Genomic DNA, 23300 nt, shown 5'->3' with positions numbered 1-23300 from the left:
GAGGAAGGAAATCCCAGTACAAGATATCTACAAGTTCTTACAGGCTGCGCTGAGCTCAGGATTTCTGTTTTTTTGGTCCATAATGAAAACTGCTGAGAATAAAAGCCTGTGTGTGTCACACTGGCTGCACACACAGAGCTCTGCAACATCATCAAACAACTTTTCATGCATTTTGCTTTTGTGTTGCCCACAGAGTCACATTCTTTCCTTTGACCGGCATGCACAGAAAAAGAACGGTGGGTAGATTTCTGCATGTGGAACAGTGACTTCATTAACAGGAGGATGGATCAGGATCTGACGGTTTATAATATTTTGTGTTCTTCTACACAACCTGCAGGTTTTACTTCTCTGACTGAATCCTCTGCTCTGCTTGAGCTTTCAGATTTATCCAGAGAGGCTGCTGGAAGTTCAAGGGTCCACAGTTTCCATCAATTTCAAACACATCAGTTCACCTGAGCTTGCCCCTGATTGATCTGAATTATTATTTCTAGAGAATCATGCAGAAAGCTACCCTTACACCATTATATGCCTCTTGATTCATCATTGAAACAAAGTGCCTGCATCTGTCTTTATAACTTTCTGGATTGTTAGTAGAACACCTGCAGAAGCTTCAGCTCCCATGTTTGAATCTTAATGATTGCAGCCTCACATATTTGATCTGGTCCTAAACGTTCAGAACACCCACCAACTCACTGGCGGCTGATAGGGACCAATTTTTTCCCTTCTTCTTTTTTTGATTTTTTGATTTCTTGGGCATTTTCATTTTATTTGACAGACCAGTGACAATTCAGAGAGAAGAGTGGGGGGAGAGAGAGTGTGTGTGTGTGTGTGTGTGGCATCAAAGGGCTAGATTTTAAATGACTCCAGATTCATCCAGAGCTGCACATCCCTGCAATCTGAGCCCAAAAGAGGAGCGCGTCTGAGGTTTCTGAGACTTAAAATAAAGAAATAAAGCCTGTGCTCATTTAGAAGAATTTTACTGCAAAACTAATTTTTCAGCGAGCTCAGTGTGAATTCAAATATTTTGCCTTTTGGAACAAAGTTCTCTTGAAGACTAATTAAAGATAGATGCTTGGCTAAAACACACCATAGACATTTTTAGTGCAGACAAAAGGCAGCTTTTCAGCACAAAAATAAAAAATAAATAAATAACTGAAGCCTGATGGAAGAAATGTTCTGTTATTTCAAAGACTGCTTGATGATAGCATGAGGCTATTGGTCCAAGAGTTAAAACAAAACTAGAAGTTTGAAAGTAATAATGACGCTCAGCATACTAGCAAATACACCAAGGAATGGCTCAGAAAGACGAAATGGAGGTTATGGACTGCCAAAAGCCCCAAAATCCCACTGAGGGAAGAAAAAGACATCATAGAAACCCTTCAAACATTGTTTTTAAGTGATGAATTTGAAGAATTTCAGCATTTCTACAAAAGGAGGCAGTTCTCACTGTGATGCCAGGGGTGTGTTGTTACCTTTTTTACCCAAGAATCTTACATTAATCAGTATTTTTGCTAAATGTGGTGGTGTTCAAGTATTGAATTGTTATCTGCAGGCACCATTTCAAAGGATTTCATCTTTGTATAAAAGGGGGCAGAGACAAAGACCACACAGTGAGTCCACACAGAAAAAACACAGAGGGAACATCTCCTGCAAAGTTTGCTCAGAGACCAGAAAGTGCAAGCGGAAGTTGCACTTTATAGAGAGGCTATATGCAGGAATGGTGAGGAAAATTAATTCATTTTACACATGTTTTAACTACAATCTGAGGAGCCATTTGGAAGCCAAAAGCGCTGAACTTCCCATCACTACTAAAGACTCCTGGAGATCCGGAGAGTACCGGAAACCACAGCCACAACTAACCAGGGCAAAACTGAGACAATAAATACACAGAGGGAACGAGGGGTGAGTAGAAACAGCTGGAGCAACAGGTGAACAGAATGACACTGAGACTCAGGGAAGTAAAACAGAACACAAGCATGCAGGACAAAGGACTGTCAAAATAAAACAGGAAGTAGCCAAACATGGTACACGCAGACTTGACACATAAGGAGACTGGCACACAGAGGGAATCCAACAACTAAACAGGGAAGATACAGACACCTGAAACACAAACAATGAAGACTTGACACAGAAGGGATAACAGACACCAGCACACAAGAACACGGGGAGACAGATACACAGACGAGCACAGACACAGGAGCACAAAGACACGGGAAGACGAGAACACAGGGAAATAAGAATAACCTATAATTAAAAAAAAAACAAAACAATACAAAACTACAACAAACTGAGAAACTAGACTGTAAGAAAAAATAAGAAACACAACTAGAAAATACAACAAAACAGAACGTCACTAAAAGAACTCACACAGGGCCACCGGCCCAGGACCAGGACACGAACTCATGTTTACCTGCAAACTCTGGGAGACAGAAGGAATATTTACTCAATGGGTGTCTGATTAGAACACAAGAAAACTCTACTGAGAAAAAACGATCTGTGAGTCCAATAATTGATTTTTTGGAAGGGAAACAGAACACAGTAAGCGCAGGCCTGTTGTCTGATTTACAGCATAAATTAAAAATAATACTTTAAATATCTTACCCAAGGATACTTTGACATATCCAACCACCCACCTGAGCCACAGCCACCACATGATTTAGGCAGTATTATGATATAAAATCTCTTTGTAAGATTGTTGAAAGGGGGGCACTCACTGGTTTTAGTAACTTGAGCCCAAGGGTCCTGCTTTTTGACACATGGGCTCTACAAGCAGGGATTCAGCTGCAAATAAAAAGGTCAAAGGTCCCAGTCCAAAAGAACTACCACATATCATACTGATATTCACTGACATATATAATTGTGGTACTGCTAAAGCACTCATGAACAAGTTACATCACAGCATCACACCACTGAACAAGGACACGACAGACTACAACAATGAGAGAAAGAACTGGGAGGTTTGTAGCAAACTGCTTGGGAGACACAACCATCCATCAGTTCCGGACTTGGAGAGACCACCGCTGGAAAAATGATGTACTGTATGCAGCTCCAAAAGGGATTGGCAGAAAAATGTAGGAGCAATTATGTTGTTAATTGGCCTTTGAGACCGACTGAGCCTCTTCAATGAAACAATTTTTTTTCATTTACATGTACAGAATCGTTTTGTTTCCTTCTCCTTTAAAATACGTAGTCTTCTACCGACTTGTGATTCAGACCATTACCTCTTTATCTTTCTGTTTTTAATTTTGTGTAATTAAAAGACAACCTTAGAGAGCACTGGACCCGAACCAGAGGCACAAAGAAAGTTTGCTGGTTTGTGTGAATTTGCCTGATAAGGTGTTGGAGGCCATGCCAGTTTAGGGGAGACACTTGCACAGAAAATTGAAGTCCAGAAACTGCAAATAGGCCGTCAGAAGAAGAACTGATGAGCACAGTGACTTTAATTTTTGTTTTTCAATGATTCTGCAACATTTACACACATGCCTACAACAAAGAGGATAAATAAACAGATAAATGTCAGCTGTGCGATCATTTCTCATGTTGGCAGCAAATGAAGCAAATGCTGAGGCACTAAATAGAAAATAGGAACTAAATGGAGTCCAGCTGAGTGTAACCAAAAGAATCAGGGAGGCTGTTCTATTTTGATGTCTCTATTCTGGACTTTTTGCATCTAATTTTATTTTGTTCTGAAGGCTCAACCCTCTCACTGCTGCCATGTCAGATGATGTAGGGACTACATACAGATACAATCAGAGGTCCACCTCTGATTGGCTGTTTGAGTATTTCTGTGACACCAGGCTGCAGCACACAAATCAGAGCTTGTTTGATGTTATCATGGATAAAACTGTTTATCAGTCTTAACTACTCATTAACTTAAATTGCTGGAATGCTATTCTAGGTCACTTTGACCCCTGATCACAACAATCATGGCAACAATCTTGATATTGAATCTTACTTAAGAAAGCTATAAAGTGCTTTAATCAAAAGCCAAAATGACACAAGAGGACACAGAGGAAATAAAATCAATAAATTTCACAGACAGGCAGAGGACAGTGATCAGGTTCTGAAGCCTCAACATCAGTGTTTGTTGTTTTATGGGACCTGGCATGTCTGAGGCCAGGACGGTTATAAGCTAAGCAGCTTACACTGTATTTGCCGTCGTGGACAAATACGGTGTTCTTAAATCTCAATCTGACTTTCACAGAGCTCATTCTATAGAAACAGGAGAATGTTCTGTTCTGCTGATGCTGGACCTGACTTCTTCTTTGATACTGTTGACCATCACATTTTGCTCAATAGGCTGAGATACTGGGAGGGTGTATGTGGGCCTGCTTTGGGTGGGTCACATCATACAGTGGTATGCAAAAGTTTGGGCACCCCTGATAATTTCCATGATTTTCCTTTATAGATCATTGGTTGTTCGGATCAGCAATTTCAGTTAAACCTATCACATAGCAGACGAACACAGTGATATTTGAGGAGTAAAATGAAGTTTATAGGATTTACAGAAAGTGTGCAATAATTATTTAAACAAAATTAGGCAGGTGCATAAGTTTGGGCACCCCAACAGAAGAATGACATCAATATTTAGTAGATCCTCCTTTTGCAGAAATAACAGCCTCTAAACGCTTCCTATAGCTTCCAATGAGAGTCTGGATTCTGGTTGAAGGTATTTTGGACCATTCTGCTTTACAAAACATCTCCAGTTCAGTCAGGTTTGATGGTTTCCGAGCATGGACAGCCCGCTTTAAATCACACCACAGATTTTCAATAATATTCAGGTCTGGGGACTGAGATGGCCGTTCCAGAACATTGGACTTGTTCCTCGGCATGAATGTCTTAGTAGATTCTGAGCAGTGTTTAGGGTCATTGTCTTGTTGATGTATCCAGCCCAGACTCCATTTTAAGATTCTGATTTGACTTTCAAAGCTCTTCATGGATCAGCACCAGCTTACATCAGTGAACTTTTACATCTAAACAGCTCCATCAGGTCCCTGAGGTCATGTGATCAGGGCCTACTGGCTGTGCATCATATGAGGCTGAAAACAGAGATTTAGCCTGAGAGCTGTGCACTCAGTTAAACAACAGCTAAAAACTCACCTTTTCAGACTTTATTTCTTTTCCTGTTATACTCTGCTGTTTTGTTGTGATTTTTATCCTGAAAGGTGCTATAGAAATAAAATTTTACTTTACTTTTTGGCACTTTTTAAGCCCTGGATGCTCACCCATGGTTTCTCACACATCATGGTCGTTAACTTTATGTAACCAGGAAGTCCTTTGAGATTAAAATCCTGACAAAGAAAGAACTCCATCACAAGGTTAAAAAAGCACTTTGAAATTCAATCATTGGAGGAACTGCAGTTTTGGGTGCTTCAGCATTGGCTCTATTTTTGCACCCTGAAGTTGGTGCTTGGCTATGGCTTATCAAAGGGTAATTCATATGGCATTTTGAAGTGTCTAAGCCGTGACATCCCTTAGTCCCTTGCTCTTGGAAATGGAGCTCTTTGCAGACATCCCTTCATTCTACATGAATGCTACATCTGCACTGCAAACAGTGTTTCAATAATCTTCCTCTTCATAAAATGTTCCACTGTAAACCTTCCTGTCATTTTCTGTTAGTAGAGTTTTCTGCACAGAAAACCCATCAGCCAGGTTTGGCTGTAGTCAAAACAAAGCTCTGGAACCGTGCTCTATTAATTCACAGTGACATTTCTTATGGCATTATATAATCACTCGAGGAGGACACGGATTAAAAGTGTTGCTCTGTCAGAGTCCTTTGGAGCTGGTTTCTGATGGACATTCGGATGATAGCGCTTGACTGTCCTTTCAAAGATTCTGTCTCCAGCCCTCCACAGCTGCTGCACTGTGCTGTGCAGTGTGACTTTTTTATTATTTACAATGAATCAGAAAATTGTCTTCAGCAGGGTTGATTCACTTTCTGCACTAACAATCACCTCAAGGCCTCACCAGCCTGCTGTCTTTGCTCTCATTAAAGCTGATTATCAGATATTTCACCCACACAGAGTCCATCCAGGCGTGATGCTCAGTCACACTGTGTGCTGCATTGCTTCTTACAGTGTGACTAACCTTGGGCCATACTGCAGTCACTGAAGGGCAACCTTTTGTAAAATCAAGTGGATTTACTCACTGAATCAGAGAACACTGGAACAATCACAGCTTTGCTGTGTGTGTGTGTGTGTGTGTGTGTGTGTGTGTGTGTGTGTGTGTGTGTGTGTGTGTGTGTGTGTGTGTGTGTGTGTGTGTGTGTGTGTGTGTGTGTGTGTGTGTGTGTGTGTGTTTCCCATGTTTGTGCTTTTTAAATACATAATAATATTGTAGCTACTTACAATTACCTTTTTTTTTCCAGCAATCTGAGGAGAGATGCTCAGACCTTCCTCTTCCAAACACCTCCTCCAGGTCTTGCCCATGTTGGGGTCTCCCAAGCCAAATCAGTCCTGGGGGTGCTAGAATAAGCACGATTCAGAGGACCCCTGTGAGGAAAGCAATATTGAAAGGAGATACCAGCCCCCAGATCAGAGTCATCAGAGCCCCACATTACAGCTAGGCCTGGAGCAGAGGCTGGTCACTGGGCCTTAAAGTTAAGGGGCTGTATGGGGCCCAGTTGTGGACCGACCACTTGCAGGGGGATCTGTTTGCTGTACCTGGTTTCTATAAATGTTATGTGTATCACATGTTTTACTGGAAGATTCCACTGCAGAGCTACACAAAAAACTCAGCCTATAAACAAATCCTTCTTTGCAGAAGGTCAACCGTAAACATGGTGAGAGTCGAGACACTATGTTAGTATGCAGAAAATGTGCTTTGATGGACTGATAAATGATGAAACTGCTCACCTGACACAGGCAACTGATGATTGTTGTGGTCTGGGACTCAGTTCCATTTATTTTTGCAGGTTTCTATGCTGACTCCTAAAATGGTTCTGACCCCTTTTGACAAACAGAGCTGTCACTGTGCAGCAGCAGTGGCATAATGATACATACAGCTGCAGTTAGAAGTTTTATGGGTGTGAATGACATTGTAATTTTGGGCTTTTAATGATTTCTTTGAACGGTTCTTTTTCCAGGGTGGAATGATTGTACAGCATACATCTTTAATGTCTTTCAAAAGCAAGAATTGGGTGCACAAGTTTAAATTTATTTTTGATTTTCTCTCATCCACACAGCTCAAAAGTATATATACAGGCTCAAATACATGCACACAAGCAATACTAATATTTGGTTAAATGTCCCTAAAACAAGTTGCACCTTGATGCTTTTGATAACATTATAATTCTGGCTGGATATTTGACTCTGCTCTCTTTCAGATCTCTTCTCTGAGTCTCTTGGGTGTGGCAAATGAGTCACGGCCTCCTTAACGTGTACTTCTGACCAGTGTCAAAAGACTGGTACGACTTGTTGACTGGCACCCACTACTTCAACCTTGGACATGCGAGGGGCAGCTGGAGAATCTGCATGTTGTAGTCAGATGTGGTTGGCTGTGGGAAAAAGGTGGAGGAGGTCATGCTCTCTGATGAGTCAACCTGTTGATGTGAAACCTCCAGCGGTGAGTGTGCTGTGGTCAGTAATAGTCCTGGTTCCATGCGGTGCCCATCTTTGTTGTATGGTGGCCGAGGGGCTGCGGCAGGTGCAGCCATTGGAGGGACACAGTCGGGGTTGTGATCCACTCTGACACACTGAGGCTGTCAGAAGGGATACAGAAAAGATCTCCTCTGAGAACATCTGTTTTAGCCTTTTTACCCTTTCTTGTCCTGCCTTGTCCTTAGCTTTCATTCTGCCTCACAGTTCCACACATTTAATGGTTTCAAGTGATTTTCCATTTTAATAAAATCTTTTATTTTCATTTAAATCTTTTATTCTGTAATCTAGTTTCTCTTCCAGTTGCATCAGCTGTCTCATGCTGAATGTTCCTCCTTGTGAAGCTGCTTTGCCCAAACATGCACAACACTGATAGCTCCAGTTCCATATTTCACTTTATATAAACCACATTTGGACACATGAAATCTTCATTTGGGGTTTCTTTACCAAACCTGTTCCCCGTGCTCACAAATCTCCAGTTTTACCTACTTGGTGCACTTATCTGTATTCTAGATGTGAGTGTTACTCTGAATCCAAACTGGTTTTTGTCACAGTTTGCTGAGGCAGTCAATACTCAATTCAATTCAATTCAGTTTAATTTATATAGCACCAAATCACAACAAACAGTCGCCTCAAGGCGCTTTGTATTGTGGGTAAAGACCCTACAATAATACAGAGAAAACCCAACAGTTAAAATGACCCCCTATGAGCAAGCACTTGGTGACAGTGGGAAGGAAAAACTCCCTTTAACAGGAAGAAACCTCCAGCAGAACCAGGCTCAGGGAGGGGGGGGTCATCTGCTGAGGGGGGGCTGAGGGGAGAGAAAAGACATGCTGTGGAAGAGAGCCAGAGATTAATAACAATTAATGATTAAATGCAGAGTGGAGTATAAACAAAGTAAATAAGGTGAATGAAAAGAAACAGTGCATTATGGGAACCCCCCAGCAGCCAAGGCCTATAGCAGCATAACTAAGGGAGGGTTCAGGGTCACCTGATCCAGCCCTAACTATAAGCTTTATCATAAAGGAAAGTTTTAAGCCTAATCTTAAAAATAGAGAGGGTGTCTGTCTCCTGAATCCAAGCTGGAAGCTGGTTCCACAGAAGAGGGGCCTGAAAGCTGAAGGCTCTGCCTCCCATTCTACTCTTAAGTATCCTAGGAACCACAAGTAAGCCAGCAGTCTGAGAGCGAAGTGCTCTGTTGGGGTGATATGGTACTATGAGGTCTTTGAGGTAAGATGGTGCCTGATTATTCAAGACCTTGTATGTGAGGAGAAGGATTTTAAATTCTATTCTAGATTTAACAGGGAGCCAATGAAGAGAAGCCAATATGGGAGAAATCTGCTCTCTCTTTCTAGTCCCTGTCAGTACTCTAGCTGCAGCATTTTGGATCAGCTGAAGGCTTTTCAGGGAGCTTTTAGGACAGCCTGATAATAATGAATTACAATAATCCACCCTAGAAGTAATAAATGCATGAATGAGCTTTTCAGCATCACTCTGAGAAAGGAGGTTTCTAATTTTAGAAATATTGCACAAATGCAAAAAAGCGGTCCTACATATTTGTTTAATATGTGCATTGAAGGACATATCCTGGTCAAAAATGACTCCAAGATTTCTCACAGTGTTACTGGAGGCCAAAGTAATGCCATCCAGAGTAAGTATCTGGTTAGACACCATGTTTCTAAGATTTGTGGGGCCGAGTACAAGAACTTCAGTTTTTTCTGAATTTAGAAGCAGGAAATTAGAGGTCATCCAGGCCTTAATATCTTTAAGACATTCCTTCAGTTTAACTAATTGATGTGCATCATCTGGCTTCATTGATAGATAAAGCAGAGTATCATCTGCATAACAACGAAATTTATTTCTAATAGTACTGCCTAATGGAAGCATGTATAATGTAAATAAAACTGGACATAGCACAGAACCCTGTGGAACTCTGAAATTAACCTTAATAAGTGAAGAAGACTCCCCATTTACATGAACAAATTGCATTCTATTAGATAGTCATAATTGAAACCACTGCAGTGCAGTACCTTTAATACCTATAGTATGCTCTAATCTCTGTAATAAAATGTTATGGTCAACAGTATCAAAGCTGCACTGAGGTCCAACAGGACAAGAACAGAGATGAGTCCACTGTCAGAGGCTGTATGAAGATCATTGGTAACCTTCACTAATGCTGTTTCTGTACTGTGATGAATTCTGAAACCTGACTGAAACTCTTCAAATAAACCGTTCCTCTGCAGATGATCAGTTAGCCATTTCAAGGATTTTTGAGAGAAAAGGAAGGCTGGAGATTGGTCTTTAGTATCTGCCCCACTGGATCGCCCTGGTGGATCTAAAACCACAAATCACACACTTGAAAATAATGACCCCAGAGATGTTGTTAAGATAGCTGCTGAGCTGCTATTAGAAGGACTTTGGTCAAAGCTCTTCTGGTGCAACAAAGGAGAGCTACAGAAGCACCAGTAACCTTGTTAGAGTTAGGGTCAGATCTGCCGTTTTATTTAGAATTAAGGCGAAAGGTACTGATTGCTAGTTTAGCATGTGGCTAAAATACACTATGTGGTTGACTGGTGGATGCTGACAGGTTACTCTGGAAGACAAAGAAATAAAAGATTATGTTATAATGAAATCCTCAACACTTCACAAACGATTAAAATCTAGCTGCTCGCAGTCAGATTAAACTCTGAGTTGCTCCAGCTGAAAACACGTTAGACTGAGGAATGAGCTAAGTGCAGGATATTTGTTTTGGTGATGAATGAGAGCAGCAAGCTTCATACATCACCTCAGTGTTAACTAAATGCTGGTGTTTGTGAATCACTTTGCTCCACATGGTCCTCACACCATGCTGTGAATTTAAAAACGCATCAGCAGCAGTGCGTGGAGGGCATGGATTTGTTTTAGGTCACAGAGGGAGGATTCAGTCTGCTCGAATCACTGCTATCAGAGCCGACACCTGAAGCCATTCCTGTTGCTGTGAAATTAAGATGACTTCTGGTCTTCAGTTCATGACCTTAAAGACACCATGGGGTGGGACTGACTGGCATCTGCCTGCAGAGGAAACAAACACTGTGTGTATTACTACCACTGAGAGAAAAACACATCATAGTGCGCTCATATCTCTGACTTAATAACACAAATCCTCAAAAAGCACTTTAACAGTAACATCCTCGGGTTGTCTCCACAAACATCGAATCATTATCATTAGGGGGTGTTTATCTATAATCTCAAGGCTCTTTACCACAGTAAGACAATTAGCTACCATCCAAAGGTAATGCTGTATATCTCAGCCATAAAACAAATATTCATGCTGCTGCTTGTTACCCTGTTTGTTCAGAGAAGCAACCCAGAGGGGAACCAAGAAAGAAATTAATGAGGTAATTTAACCCAGATATAATGTTAGTGTTATGACTGCCATTTGTTACCTTTATAATAGATAGATAGATAGATAGATAGATAGATAGATAGATAGATAGATAGATAGATAGATAGATAGATAGATAGATAGATAGATAGATAGATAGATAGATAGATAGATAGATAGATAGATAGATAGATAGACAGAACTGTTATTGCATTAAAATCAATAAATACCCTCCCTACTGCTCCCCACTGGTTGCTGCTGCCCCCCAGGGTGTGGGTGCTTCAGGGTACCAGGGTGTGGCTTGATGTTTGGGCGTGGCTGTTGGCCCGCTCCTTTGGGGGTTGTGGTTCGGCGCGGATTTGACCTCTTCTGTGTTGGATGGGGGCCTCTGAGGGGCGTTGGGTGGTTCTCAGATGCCTGGAGCCTCTTGGGGCGGGGGGGGGGGTCTTTCTCTATGTGCCTCTGGCTTCTGGTGGGTGCCACTGCGGCTTTCCGCCCTCATCATTAAGTACATTTTGTGACAGACACAGACATTCACACTCTCACTCACACAAACAAACAAAAAATTGTTGGTTTGTGTAGCCATGCTTTTTTTTCACATATATTTGTTTTTTCCAGGTACTGTTTTTTTTTGTATGTTTTTTCTTCTTCTTCTTCTTTTTTGTTTTTTACAGATGCAGAAGTTGATGAACCATTGTGGTTTTCTACTTGTGCTCTGTCCCCTTTTTCACCCCCCCTTTTGTTTCTTGCTTTTGTTCCCAGCCTGTCAACTCCAGCATTGCTACCACACATATACATGTATGTGGAAAATAACAAATAAATAAAATAAAAGGAAAAACACTAACAAGAGGAGCCTATAGATAATCTATATTGCAAATATGTTTGGCACAACAGTGCAAAACCTGCCAGACAAGACAGGGTTAAAAAAAAAAAAAAACAGTAAACACCAGTATTCAATGACCATAATGAATATAAATTTAAATCTATAAAAATAATACTCTAACACCATAAGAAACAAATTAATTAATAATGAATTAACACTATATTTGGTGCAGCAGTTCTCACACATCAAGTATTCTGCCTTTTTATATCAATCACGATTTCTAGCTTTTATTTAATCACCAGTTATGATCATAAAACCTCAACAATATGGATCTTACATGTGTGTTTAACTTCAAATCCTGGAGTGAATAACAGCACACCATTATACAGTAATTCACTTGGTACATCTAAGATTATAATTTTAAATGTGCAGTAGCTGCATTTCATTATCGCAGAGAAACAACAGTTAGAATGAGGCAGTGCTTTGTCAGGTAACCAAGGCATCACAAATACATGAAAGAGAGCAATGTTAAGTAATCTGGAATAAGTGAAGTCGTTAATCACAATTAAAGTGCTTTTCTCATGTCTCTCCTTTCATGTCCTCTAATCTTTCCAGCACTTTAGTCACGGACACTTCAGAGGGATTCAACCTGTTTTTCCACCTTTCTGCTTTGATGGCATCCTATTTACTTTTTCTGTCTTTGCCCGAGGAGTCGAGTCTCCATCCAGCTGTGAAGTGAACGCTAGGCTGCGTGCATTATTAACAGTAGTTCACATGCTCATTTTTTGAAGATCAGTCTGAAAAAAGTCAGCTCAGAGCGTCAGCAGGCTTTTGATTTCTGCACCTCATTAATGATGATGATGAAAAATGACCCCCTAAGAAAACAGCTTCATCCCAGGGTCACAGTCGAATCAGTGTGAGTGAATCTGTCACTAGATGGAGAACCATATGCAGTGAGTGACAGATTATTGTAGAAATGCTGATTAATGTGCCATCTCCACAACTGTTGCTGGCTTCAAAGCCTCAGTCAAACAGGCCAGTGTGCAAGCCCCCGGGCGACCTCCAGTCATCAGGGAAAAATAGTTTGCAAGTGGTTGCTGGAAGTTGCTGGTTGTTGCACAAAGGTATACTATGCTTCACCAAAAACCTCATTAATAATCCTTTGGTCACCAGCCGATAACCACAGCTGTTAGTTTGCATGGAAGATTCTGGAAAATTTTCCATGCCTGTATGATGAAAATAATATATGAGTAGTCAGTAAAATTGTTCTGAAACTAACCTCTTAAGTATGGTGAACATTGTTTTGGAAGTGCCATTCTATCAAAAAATCCAGCAGGGGGCAGCGACTCCGACTGTATGGAAGTCTGTGAGAAGCTCCATTGATCTCTGAGCTCAGTAAACTCTTTCCTTATTAGTTTACGGTGTCAGTCACTAGTTTCAAATTTTATTGAATAAAACATGAAGTTCATTTTGAAAATTATGGTCCCAGCAGAGTCGAATAGGAGGAGGAAACAGTGGAGGATTTAGGGCGGGGCTATTGAGGGACATGGGTCTTTGTGTACTCAACCATGGTGTTATTATTCAGTATCACCATGGTTTATATACATATCCCAGGCTGTGTTGTAATGACATAAAATAACTTGCCATGTTTTCCATCCACTGTTTCATGACAGCAGGTGTAAAGATGACCGTAGGAAATTGAGTGTAACTCCACCTGACACATCCTGCTGACCTCACAGCACAGCACTCTGTGTGTTTTCATCGTCTCGTGATAATGTGCAGCTGTGCTTTCTCACACTACCCGCTCCCTTGTTTCTGGGCCAGTTGCAGCATTATGTGATGAAACATTGAAGGAGTCGCAGCTCGAACGAGGACGAGCAAAGTCCACCTGGGTGTTTATGAGCTCAACCGTCATTGCATAACATGCAGTACATGCTGATCTTTGCTCCCCTGGTTTTATTCGTCTGTTTCTGGTTTAGTCTTTTTTTGTTTTGTTTTTATTTATATGACTTACCTGTGTGAGTGAAGAACTACAGAAGTTTTCACCAATTAATGACATTTTAACTGACTTCCACTCAGGATTCAGGAAGAAACCCAGAATAACCAGAGCAGTCAAGGATTTCATAGATTTAAGAGACACTAACACACTGAGCAGGTGTTGGAGTTATGGTATAAATTCCATTCTGTTTATTATAAATTATCATATCTTCTGTTTGTATATTTTCTATAAGTTGTTTTATGTGCATATGATACTGTTGTTTTTATGTTTGAAATGGGAACACGTGGTGGTATTTCTTACAAAGGAAGGAGGTCACCTCCAGGGGACTACGCCCACAGGGGTTTAAATACCTGGGTCTCTCCACCATTTGGTTGAGAACTGAAGAAGCCTTTCGGATGAGAGGTGAAACGTCTTCAAGAAACAAAAAGAAGTCCAGTCGCCTTTTTCAAGCTCCAGAAAGGAAGTTGTAGTTACCTGCAGGCTGCTCTCGGCCTGCAGAGAACACATATAGGATACGTGTCTCGTATACGCCATGTTACATGCGCACATGTCACAGTATGCTTACGACCATATATGGTAAGGAAAAAGCCAAGAATGTTGTTTATTACATGCTGTAAACTGTGTTTGATGTAACCCACGTGATCTTATTGTGAAAATCCGAATAAAAGCGCTGCGCAGGAAGCAGTTCGCCGGGACAGACAACTTCCGCTCAGCTGAGAGCTGAGTTCAGGAACGGATCTCTCCTCCTTGCGCAAGTTTGAAATGAGTTGTGTGTTTGTTCTCAGAGTTATTAAAATGATCTGAACCTATCACAGGCCTTTCTATTGATCTAGCCAAGGCTTTTAACACAGTGGACCATACAATATTAAAGCAAAGACTTGTTTATAAAGCATTGTCAGAAAAAAAGCCTTTGGATAGTTTCGAAATTGTTTATCAGGCACAAGGACTAACTTCCAGCTTAGTAAAGGTGTACCGCAGGGATCCATCTTAAAACCACTCTGATTTATTTAAATTGATTCTAATGCTGCATATCCACTAGTACCTACTCAGCGTTACTCAACTTGACTCGGCCCGGTTTGTAGGCTTTTTCATTAGGTCCTCGTACCAGGTACCAGACACTTTTTCAGCACCCACTCATCCAGGTCTCCAAGTGATCCAAGGCATGAAAATGTGACCTCGAAAAACAGCATGCCACTGATTGGCCAGGGAGTGTCGTCACTAGCTGATCATGAGAGTGACTCCTTCGCCAGAATCAAATGTGCCATTTTTAAAACCCAAAAGCGAGGGAAATAGAGACACGCACAAACTAACACTGTGGTCCAACGACGAGGTGCAGACGTTTCTATGCTTGGCAGATAAGAAATGAGAAAGTGTATCAGGAGGGCTCCGAGCTAATAGCTGCATTAGAGTCACATACAAATAACGTCAAGTGACGTCTGTCTTCGTTGCTATATCGACCCCACCCACATTGAGATGGTAAGCAATTGTATTGGAAACAAAACCATGTCGAGTCGAGTTGCGTTGGTACTAGTGGAACCGCAGCAAAAGATGGATGTAGCTACTTTGACTAACAAGTCAATGCACATACCCGGGTCTTTGCTAATCTTTGATAATGACCATAATTTACTGATAAACACAAAATTGAAAGTAAGATTTGAAACTGTAATGACTCAGACCATGAGTCATTTTTATCAAACTTTTATACAACTGGAAGTTATTTTGCAACTAGAAGACTCGCCCCCTGCTGGTCATTAGAAAGAATGCAGGTTTAAGGCACTCCCACACTGGTTTCACATTTCCAGTCCAAAAGCTACATCCATCTTTTACGTGGCTGTTCGTGGCAGCATAAAAACTGCTTCCCTAATGATTTTATGTCAGCTAAATGCAACTTTGCAAAAGTAATTACATTTAAACTGGTCACTGTATTAGTACACATGAAAGAGTGAGTGATAGAAAAGATGATGCCAGTTGTGGGGAAGTAAAACAGATCAGTGACAAACAATGCATTGAACTACAACTAACTAAAATTGTAGGTTTCATACTTGGTCCCAGTACTGGAACTATGACTTCATTTGACCAGATAATTTACAACAGTTCAGGGGAAACTGAGTCTGTTTTCTGCAGATGTGAATACAAGTGTGCCCTGAAATTTTGGCCTTGGACACAAAATAACTGAAAACCCACTGGCAGCTCAGCATACCTACATACAGGAATTTTATTCTCTCTTTTACACCTCACACTCAGTAAGTAGTGAAAAATGTGTAGCTGATTTTTTTTTTACATTTTATTTTAAAATCAAGTCCTGCCTTTCTTTTGAGGCAACAAAGAGACTTTTTCCTTTGACTTTTATGTCACTGCTGAATTATGGTGATGTTATTTGTGTGCATGTGTTGTCATAATGCTGGATCATCATCATAAACCTTAAAGCCCTTACACACCATTGCACGCTGCTTTGCCTTTCCTTAGACTGAACCACTGCTATATTCTTCTTTACAAAGCTACTGTTGCTCTGCTGCTTTACTCGTATTCCTTACTGCCCTACATCCGTCAGGAAAGGGTGGGAAGTTATTTCTTCAGCCCCAAGACTCATATTCATTTTGAAAACAGGGAATTCAAAATTTTAAGTTCCTTCTAGCTGGAATCAGCTGTAAAAATGAGATAAACCTCAGGGAGAGGGTCTTGCTGAACAAATTTTTGTCAGATTTTGTCAGTAGTTCCTGAACATTACTGCCCCCGTTTGGCCTGAGAGAGCTGAGCCCAGACATATTGTGATAAAAATGAAGTTTACTTACCTTATAATCGTGATTCTTTATCTCATTAGTTCATTTACGTAATCACTGATAAGTGAACCCTTGCTGATTCTGGCCAGGACACTCTTGCAAAATAAATAATTAGTTTTGAGATCCATTTTTTCTTGGTTAAATTAAAGTTAAATAAATTGCAATTGCTTTTAAATCCATTCACAAGACTTGACACATTGCAGCACCCGAACCGCTCACTGTTTAACCATGAAGTTTAATTATCAATGATCAGGATAGCTGCACCCACTGAGTAATGCCAGTTAGTTTGGATAAAGCCAACATTTTTAGATGTTAAAATAAAGAACAGTTTACTTCATTGCTATGTGATGTTCTCTGTAGCTGCAGTCTTCACATGGCCTGAAATCAGAGCACAGAGTAGGTGACAAAGTTTCAGACTATATAAATTTCAATATGCTGAAAGGTTTAAGCATTATTTTTTTCTCTTCTTTTTACTGGGGTTGTTTTTTTAAATGGGGGGAGAGCATGATACCTGCCCCAGCTTCTGCCTGTGAGAATAATTTTCCTGCATGTTTTCCCTTCATCTTCTTTTTACATGACTCTCATCCATGTTTTGGATTATGTTTACAGTGGGCAGTTTGGTTGTGGATCAGGTCTTTTTATTAACTCCCAAAATATGAATTTCATTCCACAACTGACTGCATTGTGGTAAACCTAATAATCCCCACCACACACACAGTGTTGTGATTTGAGTCACAGGCAGGTTTAAAACCATGAAGAAGCCAGAAAAAAAAGAAAAGAAAAGTAGAATATTTTTTACTCTAAAAGCCAAAAACTACAAAAGTTCTTCATGCGTAGTCCTGTGTTTCTAAACAGCTTCAATTACTTTTGGAAGCTTTTAACCTGTCAGCAGAATCCAAAGAAACAACAACTTTAGATCCAAAATGTGTGTATTGTGTTAAAGTCGGGCCGTACTTTTGCATAAAACTGCTTTGAACCAAAATAATCACGGAGCGAGTCAGTGTAGAGTCCGGTCTGCCTTGACTCCAGCATGAGAGGAAGTGGCTGAAGCACTTGGAAAGTGACTGCCATCATCATTACAGCAGGCCCCAGAAATAAAATATGTTTGGTTAAAAAAGAAAAGATAAAAGCATGACTAAAAATACGAGTAGCGTTCCACCTCTGGAGACTACACTCAGAGTATAAAAGAGTGAATGATGATGAACTTGCATCATTAAGTCAGTGCTAATGTCTGAACACCGCAGCTGTCCTAAGACTTTGTTTCAGTATTTCCTCTGTTGGAATCTGCACGCTACACTGAACAGACAACTTCAGCTGATGTCTCTTCGTTGTAATATACAGATGCTTTGGACATAAAGTCACAGCAGATGTTTCTTCATGTTCTGCTTAGTTCATTTTGGAAGGTTTAAAACTTTCTTTAAAACACAGAACATGACAGAAAGACAGCAGATGTGCGTGGACACGAGCAGGAATCTTACTGAAACGCATCTGAGTGGTTAAAATCCAGAAACTGATCAAGTCAAATTGTTTAGCAAATAAATGTGACAAATGCACTTTGCCAAACTGAAGCTCCAAAGTCAGCCTGACAGAGAATTATTAGTTTGTTTTACACATCTGAAACCAGCAAACACAAAAGAGGATGAGACCAGTTGTGTGTGTTAAATCTGTGGTAAAAATATTAAAAGGAGCAAAGAAGAGAATAATTATGTGTAAGCGATGCAGAGTGAGTGCCTCGCTGCATCAGACCGAGTTATAAAATGGAGCAGAGTTTGGGGTTAGATGCCTGAAATAAAGCCAGGCCATAGAGATTTTTGTGAACATTGCTCTTTGATTCTGCAGCTTTTACATTATTAAAAGAGACAACAGAGCTTGTCAGTGACGTTCAGCATCATCACAGTGAGCACAGGAACTTAGCGGCGGCTGTGAGCTTCAGACAGAGGGTGAAAGGTGCAGCAGTATGAACATCAGAGCAAGAATATGAGCCTGTTAGTGAGCAGAATTTGGGCATTTTCAGGTTTGTCCTGCAAGAAATGTTCAGTGTCAGATGCTTCACTTCCTGCATCATGGTGATTTTTTTTTTTAGAAACATTAATTTAAAGCAAAATTGTCTCCTTTTAACATCCTCATACATATGTATGGGTACGTGTTCCCATATTTATTACCAATTTTTCTCTTTTTAATATTATCCCTGCTGACTCAGGTTTACTCGAGCTTTCTTCAGTCAAATTTCAAGTCCCATCTGCATCTTTTATTTGAGTAAGAGATTACCTGTAAACCTCTAAGATACATATATTTGTTACAGCCTTTAATGTGTCTGATGTGTTTCAGTCAGTCTCACATGTTTCTCAGTTGAGGAACGACTTTTAGGACCCGTCTTATCAAAGCTCACTGAAAACAAGGGCAGATAGCATTATCTCAAGTTTAGCAAGTAAATAATAGACTTGTAACTCGAGAACATGATCCAGTGCCTGAGACAGTGCTGTACACGATCTTCGGGCTTTTTGAGAGAAAAACATACTGATTACTTTTTTCTTTCTGGAGAGGCGCAGAGGAGGTGCAGGGTGGATATAATTACATGAATTACTACACAAGATGCTCGAACTCACGGTCAAAAAAAAAATCCTACTTCATTCCTGTTTTTAATTTGTGGCTGTGTGACCAAATGTGCACAAATAATAATAGTAATCATAATTGTTCAGATATTGTGTGTTACTAATCCGAGATGTTATTTTTACTGCTATTACTGGCACACAGAGACACCTCTTATGCTGAACAGCTCGGTTCATCTGAGAGGAAAATTATCCAGATTCCAAATGCAAAATAGTTTCGGAGTCACAGAAAATTCTGAAAAGAAAAATTCTCAGTTGAGAGTTTTTAAGCTGTGGGTGCACCAGCGGAAATTCGAGGAATTAGTGACCAAAAACGCATCTATTCTTATGGATTTAGAAGATTTGCCATCTTTTTTTCCTTTCTCTCCCTCCCCCACCTGCCCTGCCGAGACAGAGGAAGAAGCTGCAAGAGCGCTTCTTTTTGCGTCTTTGCGCACTCCAAACAGTCGTGGACCAGAGTCACGCCTGATACGCGAATTCTGAAAGTTCTGAACTCATTCCTACAATATTACAAGCCGCAGAAATGACTCTCAGACCACCAGAAAAGTGTTTGCTCCTGCCTGCACCACCCCACCCTCCCCCCGAGTGTGCCTGGAAGCATCACAGCCTATTGGTCTGTCATCAGTCACCAAACAGCACCGACACTTCAGTTAATGCCAACACTAATGAATCGTTTTATTCTCCAAACATCTTTAAGGTTTCATTGGAGGTTTTTTGTTTTGTTTTGTTTTACATTCACTTAGTTTTATATAATACACAGCAGCCACATCAAGCGCCAAAAACAGTGAAGCAGCACAAGCAGGGTGACACCCCCACCCCCACACCACTGCGGGTCTCTGATCCCTCAGCCTGGAACAGCAAGTCTGCACGGAGAACACTTAAGCGGCACGGCAAGACGCGCTGAGGCTGCGCACGTCACCCCCCCCCCCCCCCCCCCCCCCCCCCACCCAAAACAAAACAAAACAACAAAAACAAAAAAAAAAACAGAAGAAAAGAAAAAGGAAGCAAAAACTCAGCTTTCCAAAAGCAAACACCAGCATTAGCGTTACAGCGCTGCGAGACCTACATTAAGGACTCAGGTGGAGAAGAAACAGAAGGACAGAAAAACGCTCAGAGTGCTTTTACGCACTACATCTTACCCCCGCGTAATTTACGCACAGTTCTGGTTCAGTTTGTTCACACCCTTAAACAGTGAGAATTTATAAATCCCTTTGATGCAAAGTCAGAAAACATCTTAAGTACCATAAGCAGCTCTTCTACCGTTTTTTACACATCTGCAAAAATACTGAGCCCACATTTCATCGTTTATATAAATAACTTAATTTGAGACAAAACAGCAACATATTCCATAAAAACTGGAGTCATTCTCGCTCCGTCTGTGGCTGAAATCAGCCCGACATCATTCACACGCTGAAGTAGGCAGGATTTGTCTTTTTCTCTCAAAGTTTGTTTCACTTCTGCAGCGCGTCCGTGCCGCACTGGTCTGTTAAAACCGACAGCCTGCAGTTTTCCGTCTCCACGTTGTTCAGCGGGATGGCGATCTGCGTGTCATCTGCCTCGGCTCTCACCGTGCCGGAGAACGGACGCAAGTGGCAGGTGTTCGCACCGGAGGGAGAAGAGATCCTCCAGAATAGATCCTTCATCTTCTTCCTGAACTCCCTGCGCATGAGGCAGTAAAGCACCGGGTTCAGGCAGCTGTTGGTGTGCGCCAGGCACACGGTCACCGGGTGGATGTAGGTGTGCACCATGTAGAACGTCTTGTCCCAGTTCACCACGTTAAACTTTACCAACACGCCCCAGAAGGTGATGGCGTGGTTCGGCATCCAGCAGATGAAAAAGGAGAGGACCACGATGGTGACGGAGCGCGTGACTCTGGACCTGCGCTTCACCTGGTTGTTGTTCATGCTCCGCAGGCGGACGAAGCGCAGCAGCAGCAGGTAGCACAGGGTGACGATCAGCATGGGGAACACGAAGGCAACCAAGATCTTCTGCAGGTGGTGCAGCGCCAACCACGACTGGCCGTCCGGAAAGGCGAGCAGGCACAGCCGCTCCCCGGCCACGCTCTTCACCGTGGAGAAGATCATGGTGGGCAGAGACGCGAGGACAGCGGAGAGCCAGAGTGCCACGATTACCCAGCGCACCGGGCACACCCTGCGCCGGGTCCGGTCCTTCAGAGCCGAGGCCACCGACCAATACCGGGTGACGCTCATAGCGGTGAGGAAGAACACGCTTGCGTACATGTTCATCACCGTCACCGAGAGGACAATCTTGCACATGGCGTTTCCAAACGGCCAGCTGAAGTCCAGAGCCGTGTCCACCGCCCAGAACGGCAGAGTCAGCACGAACTGGAAATCCGTCACGGCCAGATTGAGGATGAACAGGTTGATGCTGGAACGCTTCTTCCTCCCGCGGCGCGCCTTCATCAGGAAGAATACCAGCAGGTTTCCCAGTAGCCCGGCGGCGCACACCACTGAGTACACGATAGAGATGAGGATGCGCAGAGTTGGGGAGCCGTCCGCCGGCACGTCGATGTCATCCAGGCTGCTGAACCGGTTCTGATCTGCAGTGGACCGGTTCCACGAGGACGTGGCGCTAAGGTTCCAAAGCTCCGCCATCCTCTCCGAAGACAGATCCCGCATCACCTCCTGCGCTCCCGGAGAGAAGAGGCTTCCAGCGCGCTGAGGTGCGCGGAGCTCCCGTTGCGCATGATAACCCGCTCCGATGTGCTCCCACCGCCGCTCCTGCGGGTTGACTGCTGAGCCGTGTGCGCGCACCTCACTTTATGTATGTGCCCACGGAGGCGCGTGCCCGACGGGAGACTGGGCTGTCACCAGAGCCACTCAGTCACTGACAGAAGGCGGCCCCAGAGAGCGAAGGGCCTTCATTCAGTGTTTCCTGTGAGATCAGCTTTCATTGCCTTTTTATAGTTTTCATTTTTATTTCTCCAAACTAGATAAAGAAAGAAAGAAAGAAAAAGAGTCAGAAGTGTTTTGATTTTTTGTCACAATGGTGGGAAGTTTGCTAATACGGAAAAATGGAATATGGACACAAAATTAATCCAGTAACCGGCTCTGAGCTCCTCCCTCGGTTGCGATCAATTACTACCATGCATTTTTATAAATTTAGGTTCATTACCTAAAAATAATCATTATATATGAGATCAAACCTGGATTTTTTTAAAAGTCAAAAAGGAAATTAGTCAAGTATTTTTACTGATTTTGCCATTTTTATATTATACTGGTTTAAAAGTACATTTTTCAATTTACCATCAAAATGACAATTTACTGGTTTTGTTTGTTTGTTTGTTTGTTTTTTGCTACAGTTTCAGGGTCCTGTTACAGCAGCTAAAACTTGGCTCCATGCAAACATGCTCAGACTTCGCTCTCCGCTTCCATCTGCTCATGCTCGGTTTCTAGTTGGACGTGCGTGCACCGCATCCAGCAGCTGAATCACATTAACTGGTTCCTTTTCTCTACTCCGAGCCGCTGCTTTTACTTATAAAATGATCAATTTTAATAAATTAAAAGCTGAATCTAACACAGTAAAGTCACTTTTAAAATAAAATATCAGAAAATCGTCAGATCTTCAAATTCAAGCAAAATAAAAAGTAAAAAATAAAACGACCTACTAAATAATTCAAATAAAAATTTTCATAGTAATTATGGCATAGAAACATTTTCTCCTTTTTCTAAGGTGCTGTGAGAAAGTCATTGTTCCCTGAACTTAATAACACGTTGTTCCACCCTCAGCAGCAGGAGCTGCAGTCAGGTGTTGGTGATACCTGTCAGTGAGCGTTTCTCATCACTGTGGAGGAACTCAGGCCCAATCTTTGCAGGATTGTTTGAATTCAGCCGCTCGGCTGCTCCAAAACCTTCATTTAGTTTGAGCCATTCAGAGGTGGACCTGCTGCTGTGTGTCTGATCATCGTCCTGCTGCATAACCCAAGTGAGCTTCAGGGCTCCAACTGATGGGCGGACGTCCTCCTTCAGGATGTTCTGGTAGCAGAGTTCATGGTTCCATCAGTGACAGCAAAGCAGCCCCAGACCATCACACTCCCCCCACCATGTCTGACTGGTGGTGCTTTTTATGAAACCCTGTGTTAGTTTCTGCAGATGTAACGGGACTCAAAC

The 23300-nt window shown here is 41.9% G+C and overlaps 1 protein-coding gene across 1 annotated transcript; it reads right to left on the bottom strand.

Annotated features, from left to right (window-relative positions):
* Nucleotides 1-20191: 20191 nt before the first annotated feature.
* On the bottom strand, nucleotides 20192-21903 carry LOC115781915 (relaxin-3 receptor 1-like). The gene has a single exon (XM_030731851.1). It carries the CDS (start codon nucleotides 21807-21809, stop codon nucleotides 20622-20624), a length of 1188 nt encoding a protein of 395 aa, XP_030587711.1. The 5' UTR covers nucleotides 21810-21903; the 3' UTR covers nucleotides 20192-20621.
* Between the last annotated feature and the right edge of the window lie 1397 nt (nucleotides 21904-23300).

The sequence above is a fragment of the Archocentrus centrarchus genome, chromosome 6 (assembly GCF_007364275.1).
Source record: "Archocentrus centrarchus isolate MPI-CPG fArcCen1 chromosome 6, fArcCen1, whole genome shotgun sequence".
Classification (NCBI taxonomy): domain Eukaryota; kingdom Metazoa; phylum Chordata; class Actinopteri; order Cichliformes; family Cichlidae; genus Archocentrus; species Archocentrus centrarchus.
Note: the sequence above shows the minus strand (reverse complement) of the source record. Positions and strands in the feature narration are given on the sequence as shown.